The sequence below is a fragment of the Mobula birostris genome, chromosome 9 (genome assembly GCF_030028105.1).
Source record: "Mobula birostris isolate sMobBir1 chromosome 9, sMobBir1.hap1, whole genome shotgun sequence".
Taxonomy (NCBI): domain Eukaryota; kingdom Metazoa; phylum Chordata; class Chondrichthyes; order Myliobatiformes; family Myliobatidae; genus Mobula; species Mobula birostris.
In genome coordinates this window covers 137,103,627-137,125,329 of record NC_092378.1, presented here as the reverse complement: position 1 = coordinate 137,125,329, position 21,703 = coordinate 137,103,627, and the positions used below count along the sequence as shown (strand labels likewise).

The 21,703-nt window shown below is 42.2% G+C and overlaps 1 protein-coding gene across 3 annotated transcripts in view; it reads right to left on the bottom strand.

Annotated features, from left to right (window-relative positions):
- Window positions 1-2,774: 2,774 nt before the first annotated feature.
- The window catches only part of LOC140203477 (tektin-3-like), a 75,290-nt gene continuing 56,361 nt past the window's right edge, over window positions 2,775-21,703 (bottom strand). For all 3 annotated transcript variants that reach the window (XM_072269548.1, XM_072269549.1, XM_072269546.1), the window contains exon 8: window positions 2,775-4,742. In XM_072269548.1, coding sequence (XP_072125649.1) covers window positions 4,439-4,742 — 304 coding nt within the window. In that variant the 3' untranslated portion in view covers window positions 2,775-4,438. The remainder of the gene's footprint in view (window positions 4,743-21,703) is intronic.

The window sequence follows — 21,703 nt, the reverse complement described above, 5'->3', positions numbered from 1 at the left end:
GTGTGTTGTTTATACACAAGGATACTCACATATTATTGAACTATTAAATATGCAACATAACGTCCTCCTCCACTCTTGCACCCTTGCTTTCCTTTGAAGTAAGAGGCCAATGCTGTGGCCTCCAGTGAGACAAAAAAACCTACTAAAATTTCTTGGGGAATAAGACCATAAGACATAGTTGCAGAATTAGGCCATTCAGCCCATCAAGTCTGCTCTGCCATTCCATCATGGCTGATCCCAGATCCCACTCAACCCCATACACCTGCCTTCTCACCATATTCTTTGATGCCCTGACTGATCAGGAAACGATCAACTTCCACCTTAAATATACGCACGGACTAGGCCTCCACCGCAGTCTGTGGCAGAGCATTCCACAGATTTGCTGCTCTCCTGCTAAAAAATCCCTCCTTACCTCTGTTCTAAAGGATCGCCCCTCAATTTTGAGGCAGTGCCCTCTGTTTCTGATGCCCCCACCATAGGAAACATCGTCTCCACATCCACCCTAATTCTTTCAACGTTCAGTAGGTTTCAATGACATCCTCCCTCCCCCCGCATTCTTCTACATTCCAATGTGTACGGGCCCAAAGCTGCCAAACACTCCTCATATGTTAACCCCTTCATTCCCAGAATCATCATTGTGAACCTTCTCTGGGATGCTGGGGATGGGTTAAAAAAAGGCTGAGATCTGCAGCGAGGGGAACTTCCCTATAACTTTATGATGCACTCTAAATAGAAGGATTAACTTCACTCTTTGTAAAGGCCCTGGCAAAAAAACAAATTTGAATTTAAATGATTTCCACAAATACTCGGTTGAAAGCACAGAATATAATGAATAGAACCTGTTCTGCTGAAGCAATGTTTATTTTAGCTGCCTATAGAGACAGCAAATGAAGCTTCACTGATGTTATAACAGAAGGTTCCATTAGGCGAGGCATTGGCCCCCTTATTCACAAATATTTTTGCAGAAAGAGTGCTGGCAAGGTGGTAATTATTGTCTCTCCCTATTTAGCATTTGAACCATCTTCCTGAACGTGTCCTCACAAATGAATCTGCTATGATTCTGACTCTGAAGAAATGACAATTTATCAAGGAGAAGGTGGTGTTACCATTTACCCATGCCTTCTGGGTAGCTCGGGCGAGAAGGAGGTGCTGCTGAAGGAGACTTGCTGATTTGTTACAAACACAAGAGATTCTGCAGATGCTGAAAATCCAGAGTTGCACACACAAAATGCTGGAGGAGCTCAGCAGGTCAGGTAGCACCTATGGAAAGGAATAAACAGTCAATATTTCAGGCCAACACCCTTCTTCAAGACCCTTCATGTTGGTGAGCTGCTGCTGGATGCCCTGTCGTGCATAGTGTCACAGAGACAGAGCAAGTATAGTGGAGATTCAGAAGAACAGCAGCAATCTAACTTCTCCAACTTCCAATAATTTCTCACCCCCTCCTCTTTCTCCATTCCTCATTCTATGTCCCCTCTTGCCCCTTTTCTTCTCCTCACCTGCCCATCACCTCCTTCTGGTGTCCTCCTCCCTTCCTTTCTCCCATGGTCCACTTTCCTCTCCTATCAGATTCCTTCTTCTTCAGGCATTTACCTTTTCCACCTATCACCTCTTGGCTTCTCACTTCATCCCTCCTCACCTGACTTCACCTACTAGCTTGTACTCCTTCCCCACCTCACCACCCCCCCCCCACCTTCTTATTCTGGCTTCTTCCCCTTTTCTTTCCAGTCCTGATGAAGGGTCCCATCTTCAGACGTCAACTCTTTATTCCTTTCCATAAATGCTGCCTGATCTGCTGAGTTCCTCCAGCATTTTGTGCATATTGTTCTGGATTTCCAGCATCTGCAAAACCTCTTGCTTTTAATCAAATAAATTTTAATCGATGAAGCTCTTACCCAGGTTAATGGAGAGTACTCCACCACTCTCCTGATTCATGCCTTATGGCTGGGGAGAAGCTTTAGGGAACCAGGAGACGAGCCACTTGCCGCAGAATACCTGGCCTCTGAGCTACTCCCATGGACACAGTAAGACCACAAGATATAGGAGCAGAAATATGCCATCGAGTCGGCTCCTCCATTCCTTCATGGCTGGTTTATTATCCCTCTCAACCCCATTCTCCTGACAAATGTTTATGGTGGAAAAAGAATAGAAATCCACTTATGTAGTCAAGACGCCAAGAAAAGGATCACATGAGTGCATTTACCTCCTCTGAGAATAGAAGAATTGACTATTTCTCAAGTCTAGCAGTATGACAACCAATACTGCAGACTGGAAAGAAATTACAGGGAGATTATGTCAATTTAATGTTATTGAATGGCCAGTTAAAGGAGTAAATTACAGAGCCATGGCACAATAGTGATTCTAAACCCAGAGGTTTAGTTTCAGCAAGGATTTTTTTTTGCTAAATGCATGGTCTCTTGAAAGAAGAAAAATGCGTTTTTATTATTCACACCCTATTCACAATCTGCACAACCAAGCTAGCTTCCCCTTGAGTTATAATACCCCTCCTTTTACAGGGATGAAAGGTGAGATGAGCTGACCTTGATTTCCTGATCAGCTTTTCCTCAAAAAAACACAAGCCTCAAAGTCAAAGTAAATTTATTATTGAAGTATGTTTATGTCACCACATACTACCCTGAGATACATTTTCTTGCAGGCATTTACAGGAAAGTAAAGAAATACAATAGAATTTTTGAAATAGTATACATACACAAATTGACAAACAATCAATGTGGAAATAAAATATATAAGTAATACTGAAAACATGAGCTGTAGTATCATAGAAAGTGAGTCTATTGGTTGTGGAATCAGTTCAAAGTTCTGGTAAGTGAAGTTACCCACACCAGTTCAGGAGCCTGATAGTATGTTCAGTTCCTGAACTTGGTGGTGTGGGGCCTAAGACTCTCTCCTACCCAATGGCAGCAGCAAGAAGAGAGCGTGGCCCAGATGGTGGCGGTCCTCGACAATGAATGCTGCTTTCCTGTGGCAGCGCTCCATTCAAATGTGCTCAACGGTGGGGAGGATTTTGTCTGTAAGGGGCTGGACTGTACCCATCGCTTTCTGTAGGCTTTCCATTCCTCAGCATTGGTGTTTCCATACCAGGCCATCATGCAACCAGTTAGGATACTCTCCACTGTGCAGCTATAGAAGTATGTCAACATTTTTGGTGACATGCCAAATCTACACAAACTTCTCAGAAAGTCGAGGTGCTGTCATGTCTTCTTCATGATGGCACTTGTTCCAGGATGGATCCTCTGATATCATAATAGTAAAGAATTTAAAGTTACTGACCCTCGTCACCCCTAACGATGACTGGCTCGTGGACCTCTGGCTTCTTCCTCCTGCAGTCGAAAACCAACACTTCATTTTGCTGATGTTCAGTGAAAGGATGTTGTTATGGCAACATTCTCAATCTCTCTCCTATATGCCGATTTGTCACTACCACCTCTAATTCGGTCAACAACAGTGGTGTCGTCAGCAAACTTAAATATTGCACTTTCGATCTGTACTTCACCGCACCATCATAGGTATGAAGTGAGTAGAGATGGGGACTAAGCACGCAGCCTTGTGGTGCACCTGCGTTGAAGGTGATTGTGTGGCAGATGTTGACTGGGATCTGCAAGTGAAGAAATTGAGGATCCAGCTGCACAGAAAGGCATCGAGGCCCGGGTTTTGGGAGCTTAGCAATGAACTTTGTGGGGATGATAGTGCTGAATGCTGAGCTGAGCTGTAGCCGATGAAGAATGTCCTGATGTCTGCGAGTTCGTTATCCAAGTGCTCTGGGGTTGAGTGAAGGGCCGATGAAATGGCATCTGCTGTTGACCTGTTGAGATGGTAGGTAAACTGGAGAGGATCCAGGTCACTCCTCAGGTAGGAGTTGATATGCTTCATGACCAACTGCTAAAGTCACTTCATCACAGTGGACGTAAGCCTTGGCTAACTCTGACCATATATCAGGGTAGAAAACACAGGCTCAGTTTCCACCTGTCCTTATTTGCTTTGAGGTGGGGCTTGCATTCATGCTGTAAGTCTGTTTGCCAAAGGCTTTCTTTCCACAATATTATTGTGACCTTGACCAGGTGACAATGAATGCTTAGGGTCCAATCATCTCTTGAAACTGGCAAAGGCACGGGTTTATAGAAAGCATCAAAGCACTGAGAGCAATTGTAAAAGGTCAAAATTACTTGTGTTTAAAATTAGCTAAGGGTGTGTCTTTATGCACTATAACATGCTGATGAACAGTGAATGAGGTTTATGCAGTTAAATGACATCTGAAAATATCAAATGTCATGTCCCAAATGAGGCAAACACTCTGACTGTGAACGTTCTTGTTAAACCACTAATTTTCTTTATTTTATTTTGCCACAATAGTCAAGCCTTGTTTTTCGAAACAGCATGCAGTTATCCGAAGCCCATTGGCTTCATTGTTTTAATTAATTTATGTTGCTTTCTTTTTATTTTTGCAACCGCAGTTGCAAGGTTTCTTTTCCGGGGGTGGGCGGGCGCAGTAATGGCCTGCGTTTAGTTGAGTGCAGCCAATCAGGCGTGGTGTGTTGGGAAGGGTTCTGCGCATCCCCATGCATTTTTCCTGATCTATAAAGAGAGAGTTGGCCTTCACGGCGATGTCATACTCCAGCACAGACTTGGTTTGCACCAACAGCTGCAGGGCATTCTGAGACTCCTGTAGACGTTGCTTCAGCGTCTGTATGGTTGCATCCATAGTGTACACTTCACAGACCAACCTGAACAGGAAAAGAAATAATCGTTAAAACTGTGGGTAAAGCAAAGGTTGTCACCACATTGTTTCATGGAGATGTTGAAGGACCATAAGACACAGGAGCAGAATTAGGGCATTTGGCCCATTGAGACTGCTCTGTCATTTCATCATGGTTGATTTATTGCCCCGTTCATGTGCCTCTCCCCATAACCTTTGATGCATTTACTAATCAAGAACCTATAAACCTCCTCTTTAAATACACCTAATGACTTGGCCTCCACAACCACCTGTGAAAAAGAATTCCACAGATTCACCACCCTCTGGCTAAAGAAATTCCTCCTCATTTCCGTTCTGAGGTTGTACCCTCTGGTTCAAGACTCTCACACTATAGGAAACATCCTCTCCACTTTCACTCAACCTAGACCTTCCAATATTCGATAGGTTTCATTGAGATTCTCCTTATTCTTCTAAACTCCTATGAATACAGGCCCAGGACCATCAAGTACTCCTCATACATTAACTCTTTCATTCTCAGGATCATTGCCCTGAACCTTCTCTGGGTTCTCTCCAATGCCAGTACATCCTTTCTTAGATACAGGGCCCGAAATTGTTCACAATACTCCAACTGCAGTCTGACCAATGCCTTACAAAGCCTCAGCATTCCATCCTTGCTTCTATATTCAATCCTCTCAAAATGAATGCTAACATTGCATTTGCCTTTCTTACCACCTGAAAGGTATGGCTACTTCTCTGGATAAATTCAATGTTTGTTCCCCTTTACAAGGAAACTACATCAGGGAGAAAATTATTTGTGTTTAGATAGCGCCTTGCAAGACCTGAGGATATCCTGTGCTCTTGATGAGCAAAGGATTCATTGTTGTAACATGGGAAATATTATAATCTCAAAGATGTGTGCTCACAACTGTTATGTCATGACCTGAAGACATTTTCAAAAGACAATGCCTCAAGAAGGCAGCATCTATCACTAAGACTCCTCACCTACCCAGGACATGTCTTCGTCTCATTACTACCATTAGGGAGGAGGTACAGGAGCTTGAGGACACACTCAATGTTTTAGGAGCAGCTTCTTCCCATCCACCATCAAATTTCTGATTGGTTTATGAACACGTGAACACTACCTCACTATTTTGCTGCTGCAAAACAACAAATTTCATGAAATATTTCAATGACATAAACCTGATTCCGTTAACCATCACACAAACAGTAACAAAACAATAAACAGACAGTTGCTTCCAGCAACGATTGGTGGCCAATTGACCAGGACACCTGGAAGAACAGTGACACTCCTACTCGAAGTTAATCTGTAGGAACCTGTACATCCATTTGAGAAAGCAGATGTGGTGTCATTTCAGTATTGTATACAACCACGTGCATTAGGAATAGGCCACTCAACTCCCTTAACTTGTTCTTCCCCTTAATAGGACTCTGGCTGATCTCAATTCTCCATTTTCATATATCCATGGGAAACGTTCACCCTTTGGTTCATCTGAAAGATATTGCTGCTATCTGTGCACCACTCCCTCAACACTGCACAGGTCTGGTTGGTCTGTTCTCCTCATATTTCTGAAGAATGAACCTAGAAATCTAGTGAGAGTTCAAGAGCACTCAAAAGAAGTACTGATCCCAAATAGGACTTCAACTCCCTGCTGCCTCAGGTAAGTAGACAACATATTCAAAGCCTCCTCCGTCCACAGTTATTCTCTCTTCTCCCACATTCCATCCAGAAGAAGATACCAAAACTTTAAAAAGCGCACCACCAGTCTGAATGACAACTTCTATCTTGCTGTTCTAAGGACTATTGAATGGACCTCTTGGACGATAAAGATGAAGGCTTGATCTCTCAGTCTACCTCACTGTGGCCCTTGCATTGTATTTGTCTATATGTACAGCATTTTCTCTTCCATGGTAACTTGAACCCAATATTATGTTTTCTGTCAATGCCTTTCTCTTTGTTCTATCTTAGTGTACCTGTGTCTTGATCTGTGTGGCTGGCCTGAAAAACAAAAGTTTTCCAATGCATCTCACGACACGTGGCAATAATGGGCCAATTACCAACTGGGAATAATTCAAACATTCAAAGTGTGACATGATTCTCTAATCCATGAGATCTGAATGTAATTCCAAACTAGATGAACAATGACACTGGAACAATAAGTTCCAATGCTCAATTGCTTGTGCAAAACCCCGAGCACCTACAGTATATGTCAGTGCATATACTATGAAAATGCAAAATTCCCTTTCATAATTTAATAAATCATTAAAGGACAAAGTCACTAAAATTATGAAATTTTTTAGAGCATAGGCTGAATCTAAATTCTGCACATTAAAGGATAACAGTATTAGAGTTTTAAAAAGTCTCCAATATTATAGAATACCTCTGTTGTTTACTCCCATCAGTGTACTTTATATGTTACCGACAGTGTATGCTGTACCTCCAAAACTGAATTTTTACAAGGGCTTTTTCTCTGTTCTAAGTGTAACTGAAACGTGAGAAGACGGGATTTTACATTTTGGACAAATAGGTGTTACTTGCTGCAGAGTTAACTGGTGACAGGAGAGACAAATGTAGGGAATTTCTGTAAAGCTGGGAAAACTCTGAGGAAAAGGATATTTGTCCTTAATGGAACTGAAATGATGTTTTGTTGATGAGCAAGTCTATAAACTCTGGAAATTTAACAGGCACTGCCCCCAATCTCCAGCTACAGCCTTGCTAGGAGATTGGAGAAAATTTCACAAGTGATTGTTTGCATGGTTTCCTGGAGATTTCTGTCCATCTGCAGCAGGAGTTATAGGGGGCATTTGACAGCAAGCCATTGTGGATAATCTCAAGTGATGTTCTTTGAATATCATTTCAGTTACTTTAATGTGGAAGACATACTCTGGAAATATTCATCAATGGCAGTATTTTTATGTCTTAGTCTATCCGTTAATCTGTTCATACTTCAGAAGAAAACCTATTTATTATTTCACTGGGTTTCTCTGTGCCATACTGAACAATTAACTTACTCAGACATTTCTTCTCATGCCTGACAGCACTCAAGTTCCAAGCTCATTTATTATTCAAGTATCGATACTGTATACAACCCTGCATTTCATCATCTTGCAGCCAGCCACAAAACAAAGAAACTCAATAGAACCCATTAAAAAGACACAACAAAGACTGTCAAACACTCAATGTGCAAAACAAAAAGAACAAACGGTACAAACAATAAAAAAAGTAAACAAATAACACACAGAACATTAACCGCAGAGTCCCTGAAAGTGAGACCAGAGCCATGGAACCAGTTCAGCACTGAGACGACAGCCGGTGGCTGCAGGCCACAGCAACAGAGTCAGTTCAGCGCAAACTGAAGCAACTGTCTTTTAAAGATAAATTAATAATTAAAATCAATGGGTTAAGGCAGTGTTAAAATATAGGATTCTAGGATAACATGTTGAAAATCTGTTCAACATACACAAAATGCAAGTCAGGGAACATCAACGGAGGGAAATAAAGAGTCGACGTTTCAGTCCGAGATCCTTCATCAGGATTGAAAAGTAAGGGAGCCTGTTATGTTTTGTAACTCCAAAGCATTAAACTAATCAGAAGGAAAAGACGGGAGTTTGAGATACGAGTCTAACTTAGCCTTTTTTAACTTTAGGCAAGAAGCACGCATATCACGAGGTTGCATCATCCTGTATGCATTTCATTTATTTTTACATCTAACCCATAATTAATTATTTAAATGAACAAGAATACTTAATCAAGCAATATAAATACACAAGATTGCTCAAATATTACTGAAATATTAAATAGACGACACTTCTCCCTGCTTAGCTATAAACTCCATCTCAACATAGAATGCATCACAATACATATACATAGTATAATATATCATACAATTACTATAGAGACATCCCCAGCATAGTAAATTTTAAATTGTCCTATTCAGGCCTATAGATTTAATCACAGTGAAGGATTTCTTACTCTTGTGGGATAACGTTTCTCCTGACAAGGGGGAGCACCCTGCTTGGCTGGTGAGACTTGTGACTGTGAAACAACCTCAGGTTCTGTGGCCTCCTCTGTGCTGGCCGTAGGAGTGGACTCTGATTCTGCAGGCAGTGTTTCTGACAACTCTGGGCACCCTTCTTCTAGAAGTGTTAGCATCTTGAAAAGTGCATGGCAAGCTTCACTAGACAATGTGGGTCATAATGTGAGAGTACAGTGCCTGCAATCACTTTGCCTTTTCGAAAGCCACCTCACACTGCTTTGTCCATTGGCATTTCCTCCTGCTCCGTAGTAATGAGTTCAAGGGGTGGAGCACAGTAGCCAGGTTTGGCAGGAGCCTGTTATAGTGATTGACAACCCTAAAAAGAACTGCAACTGTGACACGCCCTTTGGCCCTGGGGTATCCGCCACTGTTTGAATTTCCCCAGCACACTTGTGTAATCTTTGGGCGTCAATAGTGTGACCACAGTAAATGACACTTGGTTTAAAGAATTCACACTCGTTGCATAGTGCTCTGAGCCCATAATCTTCTGAACTTTTTAACACTTACCTTGAGATTTTGGAGATGTTCTTTGTCATCCTTACCGGTAACAATGATGTCATCCAGCTAACACTCGAGTGCCTGGACAGCCTTGCAGGACCTGGTCCACAGCTATCTGCCAGAGTGTAGGTGCAGATGCAAATACTAATTCAAAAATAAGCCTATTATAGTGATAAGGCCCTTTGAGGGTGTTTATGGTGAGAAACACTTTGGACTCTTCTTCCATCTCCATCTGCAGGTAGGTGTCAGCTCAGTCCACTTTGCTGAAGTGTTTTCCTCCAGAAAGGTTTGCAAAGATATCCTCTATCCAGGGCAGAGGGTATTGATCTTCTTTCAGTACTGGGTTGATGGTGACCTTAATATCACCACAGATCCGGACAGACCCATTCTTCTTGGCTACTGGGAATAGTGGTGTTGCTCATGGGCTCCACTCAACCTTAGAATGAATTCCTTCAGCCTCCATGCAATCTAACTCATTGATTACTTTATTACAGATGGTATAAGGAACCAGACAGGCTTTGTAAAACTTGGATGCAGAAATTTCATTTTACCCTTGATACATTTGAGTTTTCCAGTGCCATCCTTGATTATTGCTGTGGTATCATCCTGTACATTTCCCAATTCGCTTTCAGTTTACTGCCGGGGATGTGACATGCAAATAGTGGATGGGTCTCCAATCAAGTTGTAGTTGTCTCAGCCAATCACATCGCCACAATGCTGGCCCTCCTGTTTTTACCACATACAAACCCAATGTGACTTGTTGGTTTTTTGTATTTCACTGTTACAAATGTCATTCCCAGGGGAGTTCTCTTTTCTCCTGGATAAGTTCTTCAAAGGTTCATTTTTTTATTGAAGTATGTATGCAGAATACAACTCTGAAATTTGTCTTCTCCAGATAGCCAGAAAATACAGAAAACTATACAAATAATTGAAAGAAAGATATCCATCTCCCACACATGAAAATAAAAAGAAACAAGAAACTCACAAGCTCCAAACACCCCCAACCCCTCCCTCAGCCCAAAACTAACAGATAGCCAAAATCCCCACCAATCAGCAACAAAAAAGAACATTAAAAAAAAGAACTTCAGAAGCCAATATGAACTATAGTTAGTTTGAACTATAGTCCAATCCATAAATTTCAGAATTTCGATAACATGTCCGAGAGCATTGGGATTCAGTGGCCCCTCCAGTGGCAGAACTCGAACCAGTGGCCTCTCCAAGGAAAGTGACTCGAACCAGCGGCCTTTCCCAGGAAAGCAACTCGAACCAGTGGCCTCTCCAAGGAAAGTGACTCGAACCAGCGGCCTTTCCCAGGAAAGCAACTCGAACCAGTGGCCTCTCCAAGGAAGGTGACTCGAACCAGCGGCCTTTCCCAGGAAAGCAACTCGAACCAGTGGCCTCTCCAAGGAAAGTGACTCGAACCAGCGGCCTTTCCCAGGAAAGCAACTCGAACCAGTGGCCTCTCCAAGGAAGGTGACTCGAACCAGCGGCCTTTCCCAGGAAAGCAACTTGAACCAGTGGCCTCTCCAAGGAAAGTGACTCGAACCAGCGGCCTTTCCCAGGAAAGCAACTCGAACCAGTGGCCTCTCCAAGGAAAGTGACTCGAACCAGCGGCCTTTCCCAGGAAAGCGAATCAAACCAACAGACTCTGAGGAAAGTGACTCGAACCAGCGGCCTTTCCCAGGAAAGCGAATCAAACCAACAGACTCTGAGGAAAGTGACTCGAACCAGCGGCCTTCCCCAGGAAAGCCATTTGAACCAGCAATCTTTCTGAGGAAAGCAACACTCTCCAGGGGCAGTGACATGAACCAGCGGCCTCTCTGAGGGCAGTGACATGAACCAGCGGCCTCTCCAGGGAAAACAACTCGATCAAGCGGCCCATCCGAGGAAAGCAACTCGAACCAGTGGCCTCTCCAAGAACCGCTCACTTTCCTCTGCAATTACCTCAATGTTTCAATCTACCTTGATGCTTTAATTGGCAAGAAACGTAGTTGATCATGGCCCCTCATGGCACCTCTGAAGTTCTCGTGGTAGCTCATGCTCGCATTTCTCTCCTGGAGTTTTCTCAGGGACAGTAGAGTGCCAGATTACTCGATCGAACTACAGACTTTAAGTCCTAGGCTCCAACAGTTTCAAAACCAAAATTAGGATAAACGTTAAGTGGAAGACGTCTTAGTTGGTTATCTGGAGCCTTCAGTTCAGTACCTTTAAAATGCCGTTCCAACTCATTTTTAGAATGACTGAAACAGCCAAACCAGTGTACAATTCAATTTTAATAAATTTCCTGATTACTGTTCCTTTCTGGTGTAAGTCATATTGCTTGTCTATTGTTAGTTTTCACATGGTAAATCCCAAGTGTAATCAGTCCTGCGTCACTCTCATCAACAGCATACAGATTAGTGCTCTTTTTGAAACTATCTTTTTCTCTTCCCTGTGCAGTCCATTTATTTTTGTCTGCCTGGCATGCTCTTTGTATGTGGCCTAATTTGTTGCATTTTCTGCAAACTTCATCTTTAAAGCTGCATTGGTCTGGTTATGTGAGCTCCTGTCACAACAGTAACACAATTTGTTTGGCCAGGCAGGTTTCTGTTTCGATGTTGCAATTTTCTGCATGCTCACTTTCGTTCCAGACTGCAAGTGAAATGTGTCTCTGTCTGCTGTTTCCATTGCTACAGCTATTTCAGCTGCTCTTTTAAATGTATGTTGCGTTTCAGTTGGGAGGCGTTTTTGAATGCTTTCTTGTAAGATTCCACAAACTAAATGATCTTTCAGTTCATCATTCAGGCCATCATTGAACTGACAATGTTCAGACAATCTCTTTGACTCAGACATATACGCCGAAATGGAATCCCCTTTTTTTACTCGTACATTTGGCTGCGCTTTTTTTTAAAACTCGAATGTCTCACTGGACTTCAACAGTCACCTCGCATTCATTTAAAACTTGCTCATTGCCACCTGTCGTATTTTGTAACCTCAACGCAAAAGACTAATTAAAAGGAAAAGGCGGGAGTCCAAAATGTGATTCTAACTTAGTTTTTCGCTTTAGGTGAGGCAACAACATATCATGTAGTCGCATCATGATGCATGCATTTCTCTTCTTTTTACACTTAACACATTACGAATTATTTAAACAAGCAATATGTCAATGGTGTACTGGGAAGAATGGAAGATTAAAGGTGTAAATACAGTAGGTGATCTCTATGAGAATGGGATTTTTATGTCATATGTGGATTTGCAGAGGAAATATAACTTTGTAGATAAAGGGAAGTTTTGGAAGTATTTACAAATAAGACATTGCGTTAGTGGCATATTCAAAAATGGTGACCCACAAAGTAACCCTTTGACTGAATACTTTACATTAGCACAGGAAGTTCATAGAGCATCAGTGTTTTACAAAATGTTCAAGCACTCTGTGGGTGAACCGTGTAACAATCTCAAAGCAGTATGGCAGAAGGACCTTGGAAGCGATATTGAAGATAATGAGTGGTTAAATATTTTATCAAGTGTGGGTAGACATATTAGGGAAGCGAGAGGGAAATTTATTCAGTATACGATAGTACACAGATATTATTGTACACCAACTAGACTCTACAAAATGGGGATTGTTGATAATAATTTATGCTGGAAATGTGAAAATGAGGTGGGTACATATTTTCACATGATTTGGGAGTGTTCCATGGTTTGTCCATTTTGGTGTAAGTTCTTGATTTGTTGGGGAATTGGTCAGGTTCCACACTGCCCATGGCTTTGTCTCCTGGGTGATAGGACAATGATACCTAATGTAAACAATGACAAATTTACTGTTTTAAAGGTGGGTCATCACAGCCGCAAGAATTATATTGCAAGGCTGGAAAAAACCCAGATGTCCCACTGTGAAGGAATGAACTGAGGAAATGATTAAAATTTCATCATATGAACACATGTTGGGAAGAATTAACAGCGAGGGAAAAGTGCAAGACGCGTGGGATCAATTTTGGTTGTATGTTAATTTAAACTTAAATTAGAACTTCTTTCTGTCTCTAAGTTTTATTTGTTTTCCTGCCATGGGATGGCTGTGTAAATATGCTGTACTGTATCTGCTCTGTGATATGCTGTGCTGCTTTGTAAAATAAGAATAATAATAAAAGTTTGAATTACAAAAAAAAACAAACAAGAACACTTAATCAAACAATATATTCACAATATTACTCAAATATTGTTCTCAGACTGTTCTATGAGTCTGTGGTGGCCAGTGCTATCATGTTTGCTGTTGTGTGCTGGGGCAGTAGGCTGAGGGTAGCAGCCACCAACAGAATCAACAAACTCATTCGTAAGGCCAGTGATGTTGTGGGGATGGAACTGGACTCTCTCACGGTGGTGTCTGAAAAGAAGATGCTGTCCAAGTTGCATGCCATCTTGGTCAATGTCTCCCATCCACTACATAATGTACTGGGTGGGCACAGGAGTACATTCAGCCGGAGGCTCATTCCACCGAGATGCAACACAGAGCATCATAGGAAGTCATTCCTGCCTGTGGCCATCAAACTTTACAACTCCTCCCTTGGAGGGTCAGACATCCTGAGTCAATAGGCTGGTCCTGGACTTATTTCATAATTTCCTGGCATAATTTACATATTACTATTTAACTATTTATGGTTCTATTACTATTTATTATTTATGGTGCAACTGTAAAGAAAAGCAATTTCCCCCAGGATCAATAAAGTATGACTATGACTATGACTAAATACTACTGAAATATTAAACAAACAACAGAGCTGAAGCCAGGATAAGAGGTGTGGGGGAGGGGGGGAAGTGAGACTGCGCACAGCACGGTAGGTCATAGGTGAATCCAGCTGAGAGGGACGGTGGGTGAGTAGGAGAGAGGTGGGTGAAGTAAGAAGCTGCTACGTGATACATGGCTGTGGTAGTGAATTTGGGTGAGTACATCAGCGAAAAATTTGAGGAGGAGCAGTGAGGGATGGTCTCACTGAACTCCCATTAAAAAGAGGAATTAAAGAGGCTTCACAGTGAAGCAGTAAATTATAAACATAAGATTCTGTAGATGTGGAAACCCATCTACCTTCACCCTCGCTTGATCTCACCTATCATCTATCTGTTTGTGCACCATCCCCTCTCCCACCTTATTCTGGCTTCTGCCCCCTTTCTTTCCATTCCTGATGAAGGGTCTCAACCCGAAACGTCAACTGTTTATTCTCCTCTATAGATGTTGCTTAACCTGCTGAGTTCCTCCGGCATTTTGTGTGTGTGTGTCGCTCAAGGTTCCAGCGTCTGCAGAATCTCTTGTGATTACGATTCAAATCTCCCCTGTTGCAAATGGTCATTAATGAGGTCATGTTGTGGGAGCAAAGCATCAGTGAATATCCCCACTTCAGACTTAATGATGGATGGAAGATCATTGAAAAAGCATCTGAAGATGTTTGAACTTGGGCCTCTGCCCTGAAGATCACCTGTGATGGTGTCATGGGCCAGGGATGATTCACATTATTAACCTCCAACAGTTTGACCATGCCTGGGTAGAGATGACCGAACAACGGTGATCGATGAACACAATGCCTTGATCTTCATTTAGTTCACCCTCTGAAAACAATAATGTACAGAACCTTTGCAGAAAACTAGAATAGATTCATTGGTCTCTTTTAAAGAAAAGGTAGATGAATTGCCTCTACCATGGGAGACATGTTAATTACAAAGAACACAGAGCTGACAGGTAATATTGATTATATGGACACAGAAGAGAGGCAGCTAAGTGTTTGTCCAATTAAATTTTCACAGTGGGCCTTGTGGGAAAATGGAGCAATGGCTAGAAGCAGCTTTCTGTGAAATTATTCTATGTATTATTTAAGGCACCTTTTTGTTCCTTTTTTTTAAAGTCTCAGTTTGAAATCAAGTAGAGAGAATATAACAGTTTTCTTGGGACAAAGCTCCCTAGTAGTTTCCTTTTCTGTCTAGTAGTAATACGTTGGTGGAAGCACATTCAGAGTATTCATTTTATAAACATATTGCATTCAGATGTTGCTCTAAGTGTCCAAATGGAGAAGCAACACACAGATAATTTTAATTCCATTGCAACACCTTCACAAGATAAGAAAATTCTAATTTCTAATGAAACCTAGCATGCAAATTCTTGAACGCATATATTTCCATAATAAACGTTGTAAGGACCAGCTAAACTCAGTCAGAAACAGCCACTGATTGCAAGGAGAGAAATAGGTAGTGCTAATTACTAATTAGTTGCATCTTTGCCGTACAAGACACAAAAGGGTAATGGTGTTAAAGAGTAAATAACATTTGAACTGCAAAAGTAAAAACAAAGATAAGAGATTCTGCAGATGCTGGAAATCCAGGTTAAAACACAAATTGCCGAAGAAACTCACCAGGTCAAGCAGCATACAGTATACAGACAGGAATAAACAGATGACTTTTCGGGCCGAGACCCTTCACTAGGACTAGAAAGGAAGGGGGCTGAAGCCATAATTAGAAGGTGGGGGAAGGGGGTGAAATACAAGTTGGCTGGCGATAGGTGAAACCAGATGAGGGGGAAGGAGGAGGAGGGATGAAGCGAGGAGCTGGGAGGTGATGGATAAAAGAGGTAAAGGGCTGAAAAAGAAGGAATCTGACAGACGAGGAGTGTGGACCATGGGAGAAAGGGAATGAGGGGGGCCACCAGAGGGAGGTGATGAGCAGGTGAGGAGAAGAGAAGTGGTAAGAGGGGAGCCAAATTAGTGAACAGAAAATGAGGAAAAGGGGGAATGAGATGAAATTACTCCCTCTTAGGAAGCTAGAGAAATCGGAGTTCATGCCATTAGGTTGGAAGCTACCCAGATGGAATATGAGGTATTGCTCCTCCAACCTAAGAGTGAATTCATCTTGGCAGTAGGGGAGACCGTGGACTGACAGCGGAATGGGAATGGGAATGGGAAATAGAATAGGAAAGCCCACCTTTTGTGGTGGACAGAGTGAGGATGCTTGACAATACGTCTGGTCTGCCTGTAGTAAAGTAAAATGTTGCTACCCATGCTGCAGCTGTGCTGTTCCATGTGTCAGAAGACAAACCACAAGATTATAAGAAGCGCCTGTCATTTGAGCTTACGAGCTCTGTTTAGAACTAAGCCCGTGGCTTGGAATCAGGTAAGGTTACCAGGGCTAACTGGCCATGCACTACACAAGCTCACTTTTTGATTGCTCACTCAGCGTTTTCAAAAACAACAGGTTAATATAATTGTGCGGGTTCACATTTTCCCTTTGTTCCTTCGGGGGAAAATCAACAAGTGTTTGGAAGGTTATCTGCGATAGCAAATATAATGTTCGTTACAACTTTGTTCAAACAGACTGGAGATCTTGTAATTGACATGGGAAGCCAGGGGGGGCCTCGCGTATACCGTCCAGATGGGACGTCTGCTTTATCCCAGGAGTTAGTGTTTTAGCTATAGACTTGCTTCCAAAAAGAGCAAACGGAAATGATTAAGGCATTCAAACAAGTTAATATATAGGTGTATAAGATGATGAAAGGCATTGATCGTGTGGATAGTCAGAGGCTTTTTCCCAGGGCTGAAATGGATTTAAGGTGCTTAGAAGTAGGTACAGAGGAGATGTCAGGGGTAAGTTTTTTACGCAGAGAGTGGTGAGTGCGTGGAATGGGCTGCCGGCGGCGGTGGTGGAGGTTTTAAGAGACTCCTGGATGGATACATGGAGCTTGGAAAAATAGAGGGCTATGGTAAGCCTAGATAGTCAGCACAGCTTTGTGGGCCGAAGGGCCTGTATTGTGCTGTAGGTTTTCTATGTTTCTAGATCACTCCCAATTTGCCATGTAATGTTGAGCTACAAAAAATTCTGTACCTATTAGTTGCTTGTCCTGAGCTGTCGTAAAACATTGAGCATGGTGGCAGCTCACACCTCCAGCTCCCAGTCTGTCCACTGAGCCAGCTGCAGCTCAGTGGCAATTAATACACCTTGTGTTCAGGGCAGGGGGTGACAGGTCTAAGGTCCACTCCAGCACTTTCTAACAAAGGGGTTTCATCCTGAAGCATTGACACTGGTTCACCTTCCAGAGTTGCAGCTTGACCTGCTGAAGTTTTCGAGCATTTTCTGCTTTTATTTTTAGATTTCCAGCATGCACTTCTTTATTTTTCACCTGCTTTAATTATTTAGCTTGTGTTACATTAGTAACTATGGACACTAGAATGACATTTAGTGCATCCTTACCAAGATGAAAAGTAAACCTGCATGCTTGTTGTTATAATGGGTGCAAATGGGCATGCACATACATACACTCAGTGGCCACGTCGCCAGGTACTGTGCACCTGTTCATTAGTGTAAACATCTAATCAGCCAATCATGTGGCAGCAACTCCATGCATAAAAGCATACAGACATGGTCAAGAGGTTCAGTTGTTGTTCAGACCAATCATCAGAATGGGGAAAAATGTGATCTAAGTGACTTTGACTGTGAAATGATTGTTGGTGTCAGACAGGGTGGCTTGAGTATCTCAAAAACTCAAAGTCAAGGGAGGGAAGGGAACGTCGACTCCCCTCCCTCCCCTCCCCAAAGTCAAAGTAAATTTTATTATCAGAGTACATATATGTCACCATATACAACCCCAAGACTCATTTTCCTGCAGGCATACTCAGCAAATTTATTGAATAGTAGCTATAACAGGATCAATGAAAGATCAACCAGAGTGCAGAAGACAACAAACTGTGCAGAAGCAAATATAAATAAATAACAATAAATAATGAGAACTTGAAATAACAAGATAACGAGTCCTTAAGTTTGATCATTGGTTGTGGGAACATCTCAATAGATTAGTACAGCTATCCCCTTTTGTTCAAGAGCCTATTGGTTGAGGGGTAGTACAACTGCTGATCTTCTGGGATTTTCACGCACAAGAGTTTACAGATGATGGCATGAAAAACAAACAACATCAAGAAGTTGCAATTCTAAGGGTGGAAATGTCTTGTTAATGAGAGAGGTCAGAGGAAAATGGCCAGACTGATTCAAGCTGACAGTAACTCAAATAATCATGTGTTACAACAGTGATGTGTAGAAGCACATCTCTGAATTCACAGCACATTGAACATTAAAGTGGATAGGCTACAGGAGTCGAAACAGGTTGCATTCCTGTTTTAAAACTATACATATTTCAATATAGGACTGGATTCAGAATACTACTAAGCAGAACATTTAGGTATTCTCCATTGCTGCCCGAAAACAACAGGCTCAGGATGCCCATGGATACTTGCCATGACCTTTTGTGCTAGGCCGAAAGGGAGAATCAGATGAGGGAAATGAAATTTAAAATTCCATAAAGAAGTCACAAGAACCGTACATCTCCTTGTCTTTACCCTGGTGCTTCTCTGCTGACATTTTGATTCACTGCCGGGGCCAGAGGAAATTTAGATTTTTTATTTGCTGTGTCAAATAGACTGAAAGGCTCTTCTTTATCTGAATCAATCTTGTGATATATTTATTGGCAGAAGTTGAAAGAAAATAATTGTATCCAATAAGTATTAATTTCTGAAAAATCGCTGCATCACATGAATGAATTTTCATTCCATGCACTAACCATTTTATGCCCTACCATTTCCAATTTATATCTAATCAATCACAGAAAACATTTATTAAATGCTGGATTGAGGCAGTCCAACCATCAAGATTTTCATAAAATAGCTGACTTCCTCCCTTTTTTCTGGGGCCACCTATCACCCTCTGCCAAGTTGTGGAAGATTTGGGCCAGCAGTTAGGAAATGCTTCAGATTTCTTTGGGGATAAAAGTCTTTCACTGAAGGAAAAAATATCTATCCAGCAAAATGGATACAGACAGACTCAGTGTCAATTACCCCTGCCAGCTATTTGACAGAAATACCAATTCACCTATTTCATTTAGGCTACATGTGCGTATTATTTTACCTGATGAGTTGGACTTGATATTCATTCTAATAAGTTGCAAAATGCGTGGGTATTTTAGAATAATTTTTCCAATACAACTCAATATTTTTTCTTTTTCTTAATCCAGATCAGACATGAAGAGATGTTTCATTTATCACACAAATAAACCAAAAGGGATGCAGAAGAAGTTTACCAAGAGATTATCAGAGCAGAACACAGACACACGAGGTACTGCAGATGCTGGAAATCTAGAACGATACACACAATGTGCTGGAGGAGCTCAGCAGGTCAGGTAGCTTCTATGGACGGGAATAAACAGTCGACGCTTTGTGCCGAGACCCTTCATCAGGGCTGCTGAGCAGAATTCTTTAAGGAGACATGAAGAATAATATGCAGTCGATTTTCCCACCTCAGGTTTTAGATGGGAACCCTAAGACACAGGAGCAGAATTAGGCCATCTGGCCCTTCAAGTCTGCCCGCCACTCAATCATGACTGAATTATTTTTCCTCTCAAACCCATTTTCCTGCCTTATACCTGTAATCTTTGACACCATTACTAATAAAGAACTTAGCAACTTCCACTTTAAATACGCCCAATTACTTGGCCTCTGTGGCAGTGCACAAGAAACCTGTTTGCTATTAGCTAGGGCAGTAAAAATGGCATATGGCGTGCTTATGGTAGCATAGTAGTTAGCGCAACACTTTAGAGTACAGGCGACCCAGATTCAATTCCCGCCACTGTCCTGTAAGGAGTTTGTACATTCTCCCTGTGGCCACGTGGGTTTCCTCAAAGTGCTCTGGTTTCCTCCCACAGTCCAAAGATGTGCCCATTGTTAGGTTAATCGATCATTATAAATTGTCCCATGATTAGGTTAGGGTTGAATCTGGGGTTGCTAGGCAGCGTGGCTCGAAGGGCCAACTCCACGGTGTATCTCAATAAATAAATAAATAAATAGTGGTATAGAATATAGAAATTGGAACACAAGCTACTCTGCAGATGCTGGAAATATTGAGCAACACACGGAGGGGAAGAGAAGATGGCGGCGTGACGCAGCGCGAGCGGCCACTCCGAATGATATCGTATTTGTGAAGGAGGCCATGCACAATCCTGATTTGATGGAGACAGACGTGAAGAAGCACGGAGGAACATCTGGAGAAACTTCTGAAATGCCCGCTTCGCTGCCGCTGCTACTGTGTGATCGAGAATCTCCAGAGGGGAAGGCCCCAGATCCTCGGCTTTGCCTATTGCCTGTTGCCAGGGTCGGGGTCGAAGCGCTCGGCAGAGATGGTGCTCGGTGCTCGGTGTTGGAGGGCTGGTCGGAGGCTCAAAGTTTTCGGACGGACTCAGAGTCGGTCTGTGGTCGGGTGCTTCCAGGATGCTGCATCGGCAAGTTTGCGGCGCTGGAAGCTCATGGCAGGGAGAGTTTCTCCCTTCAACCGTCTGCGTGAGATGATGGGACTTTCGAGAGACTTTGAGACTTCTTTTTTACCGTGCCCATGGTAGCATAGTAGTTAGCACAACACTTTAGAGTACAGGCGACCCAGGTTCAATTCGCGCCACTGTCCTGCAAGGAGTTTGTACGTTCTCCCTGTGGCCACGTGGGTTTCCTCAAGGTGCTCTGGTTTCCTCCCACAGTCCTAAGACATGCCCATTGTTAGGTTAATCGATCATTACGGTATTGCTTTGCACTGTTGTAACTATATGTTATAATTATGTGGTTTTTGTCAGTTTTTTTAGTCTTGGTCTGTCTTGTGTTTCTGTGATATCATTCTGAAGGAACAAATTGTATCATTTCTTAACGTAAGCATTACTAAAAGACAATAAAAGAGGACTGCGTGCCCTCATAATCTAATCTAATCTAAATACCCGGGAGGAACTCAGCAGGTCAGGCAGCATCCATGGAGGGAAATAACCAGCTGATATTTTGGGATGAGACCCTTCATTAGGACTAAGAAGCTGGGACATTATGCTGTAATGTCACAAACCACTGGCTAGACCTCACTTGAAGTATTGTGTGCATTTGTGGTGGATGAGCTACAGAGTGAGCTCAGAGGAGATTTACCAAGATGCTGCCTGGATGGGGGATATTTTATTATGATGGGGGACTTTTATTATGAGGAGAGATTGCATAGGATAGTTTGTTTTCCTCGGAGTGAAGGAGGATAAGGGGTAACCTATACTAAATTGTAAGAGGATATATATTTTTATATAAACTATATCTGTTTTTATAATTAGACTCTTTGTCGCATGGTAGGAGTATCAAAGGGAGAAGGTGAGTGGAAGGAATTTTAACAGGGATTTGAGGGGAAAAGCTGCCTTTGCGTCGAAAGCCTGAACCTCACAAGTGAGAGTGACGACAATTCAGAAGATAAAGATTTCTGATTTACAGAAGTTTGAATCAGTTTTGCAGACCAAATTCAAAGTAAATTTATTATCAAAGTATGTATATATTACCATAAAATACTACCTTGAGATTCAGTTTCCTGCAGGCACTACAGGAAAATAAAGAAATACGATAGAATTTATGAAAAGCTGCAGATACTGTAAATA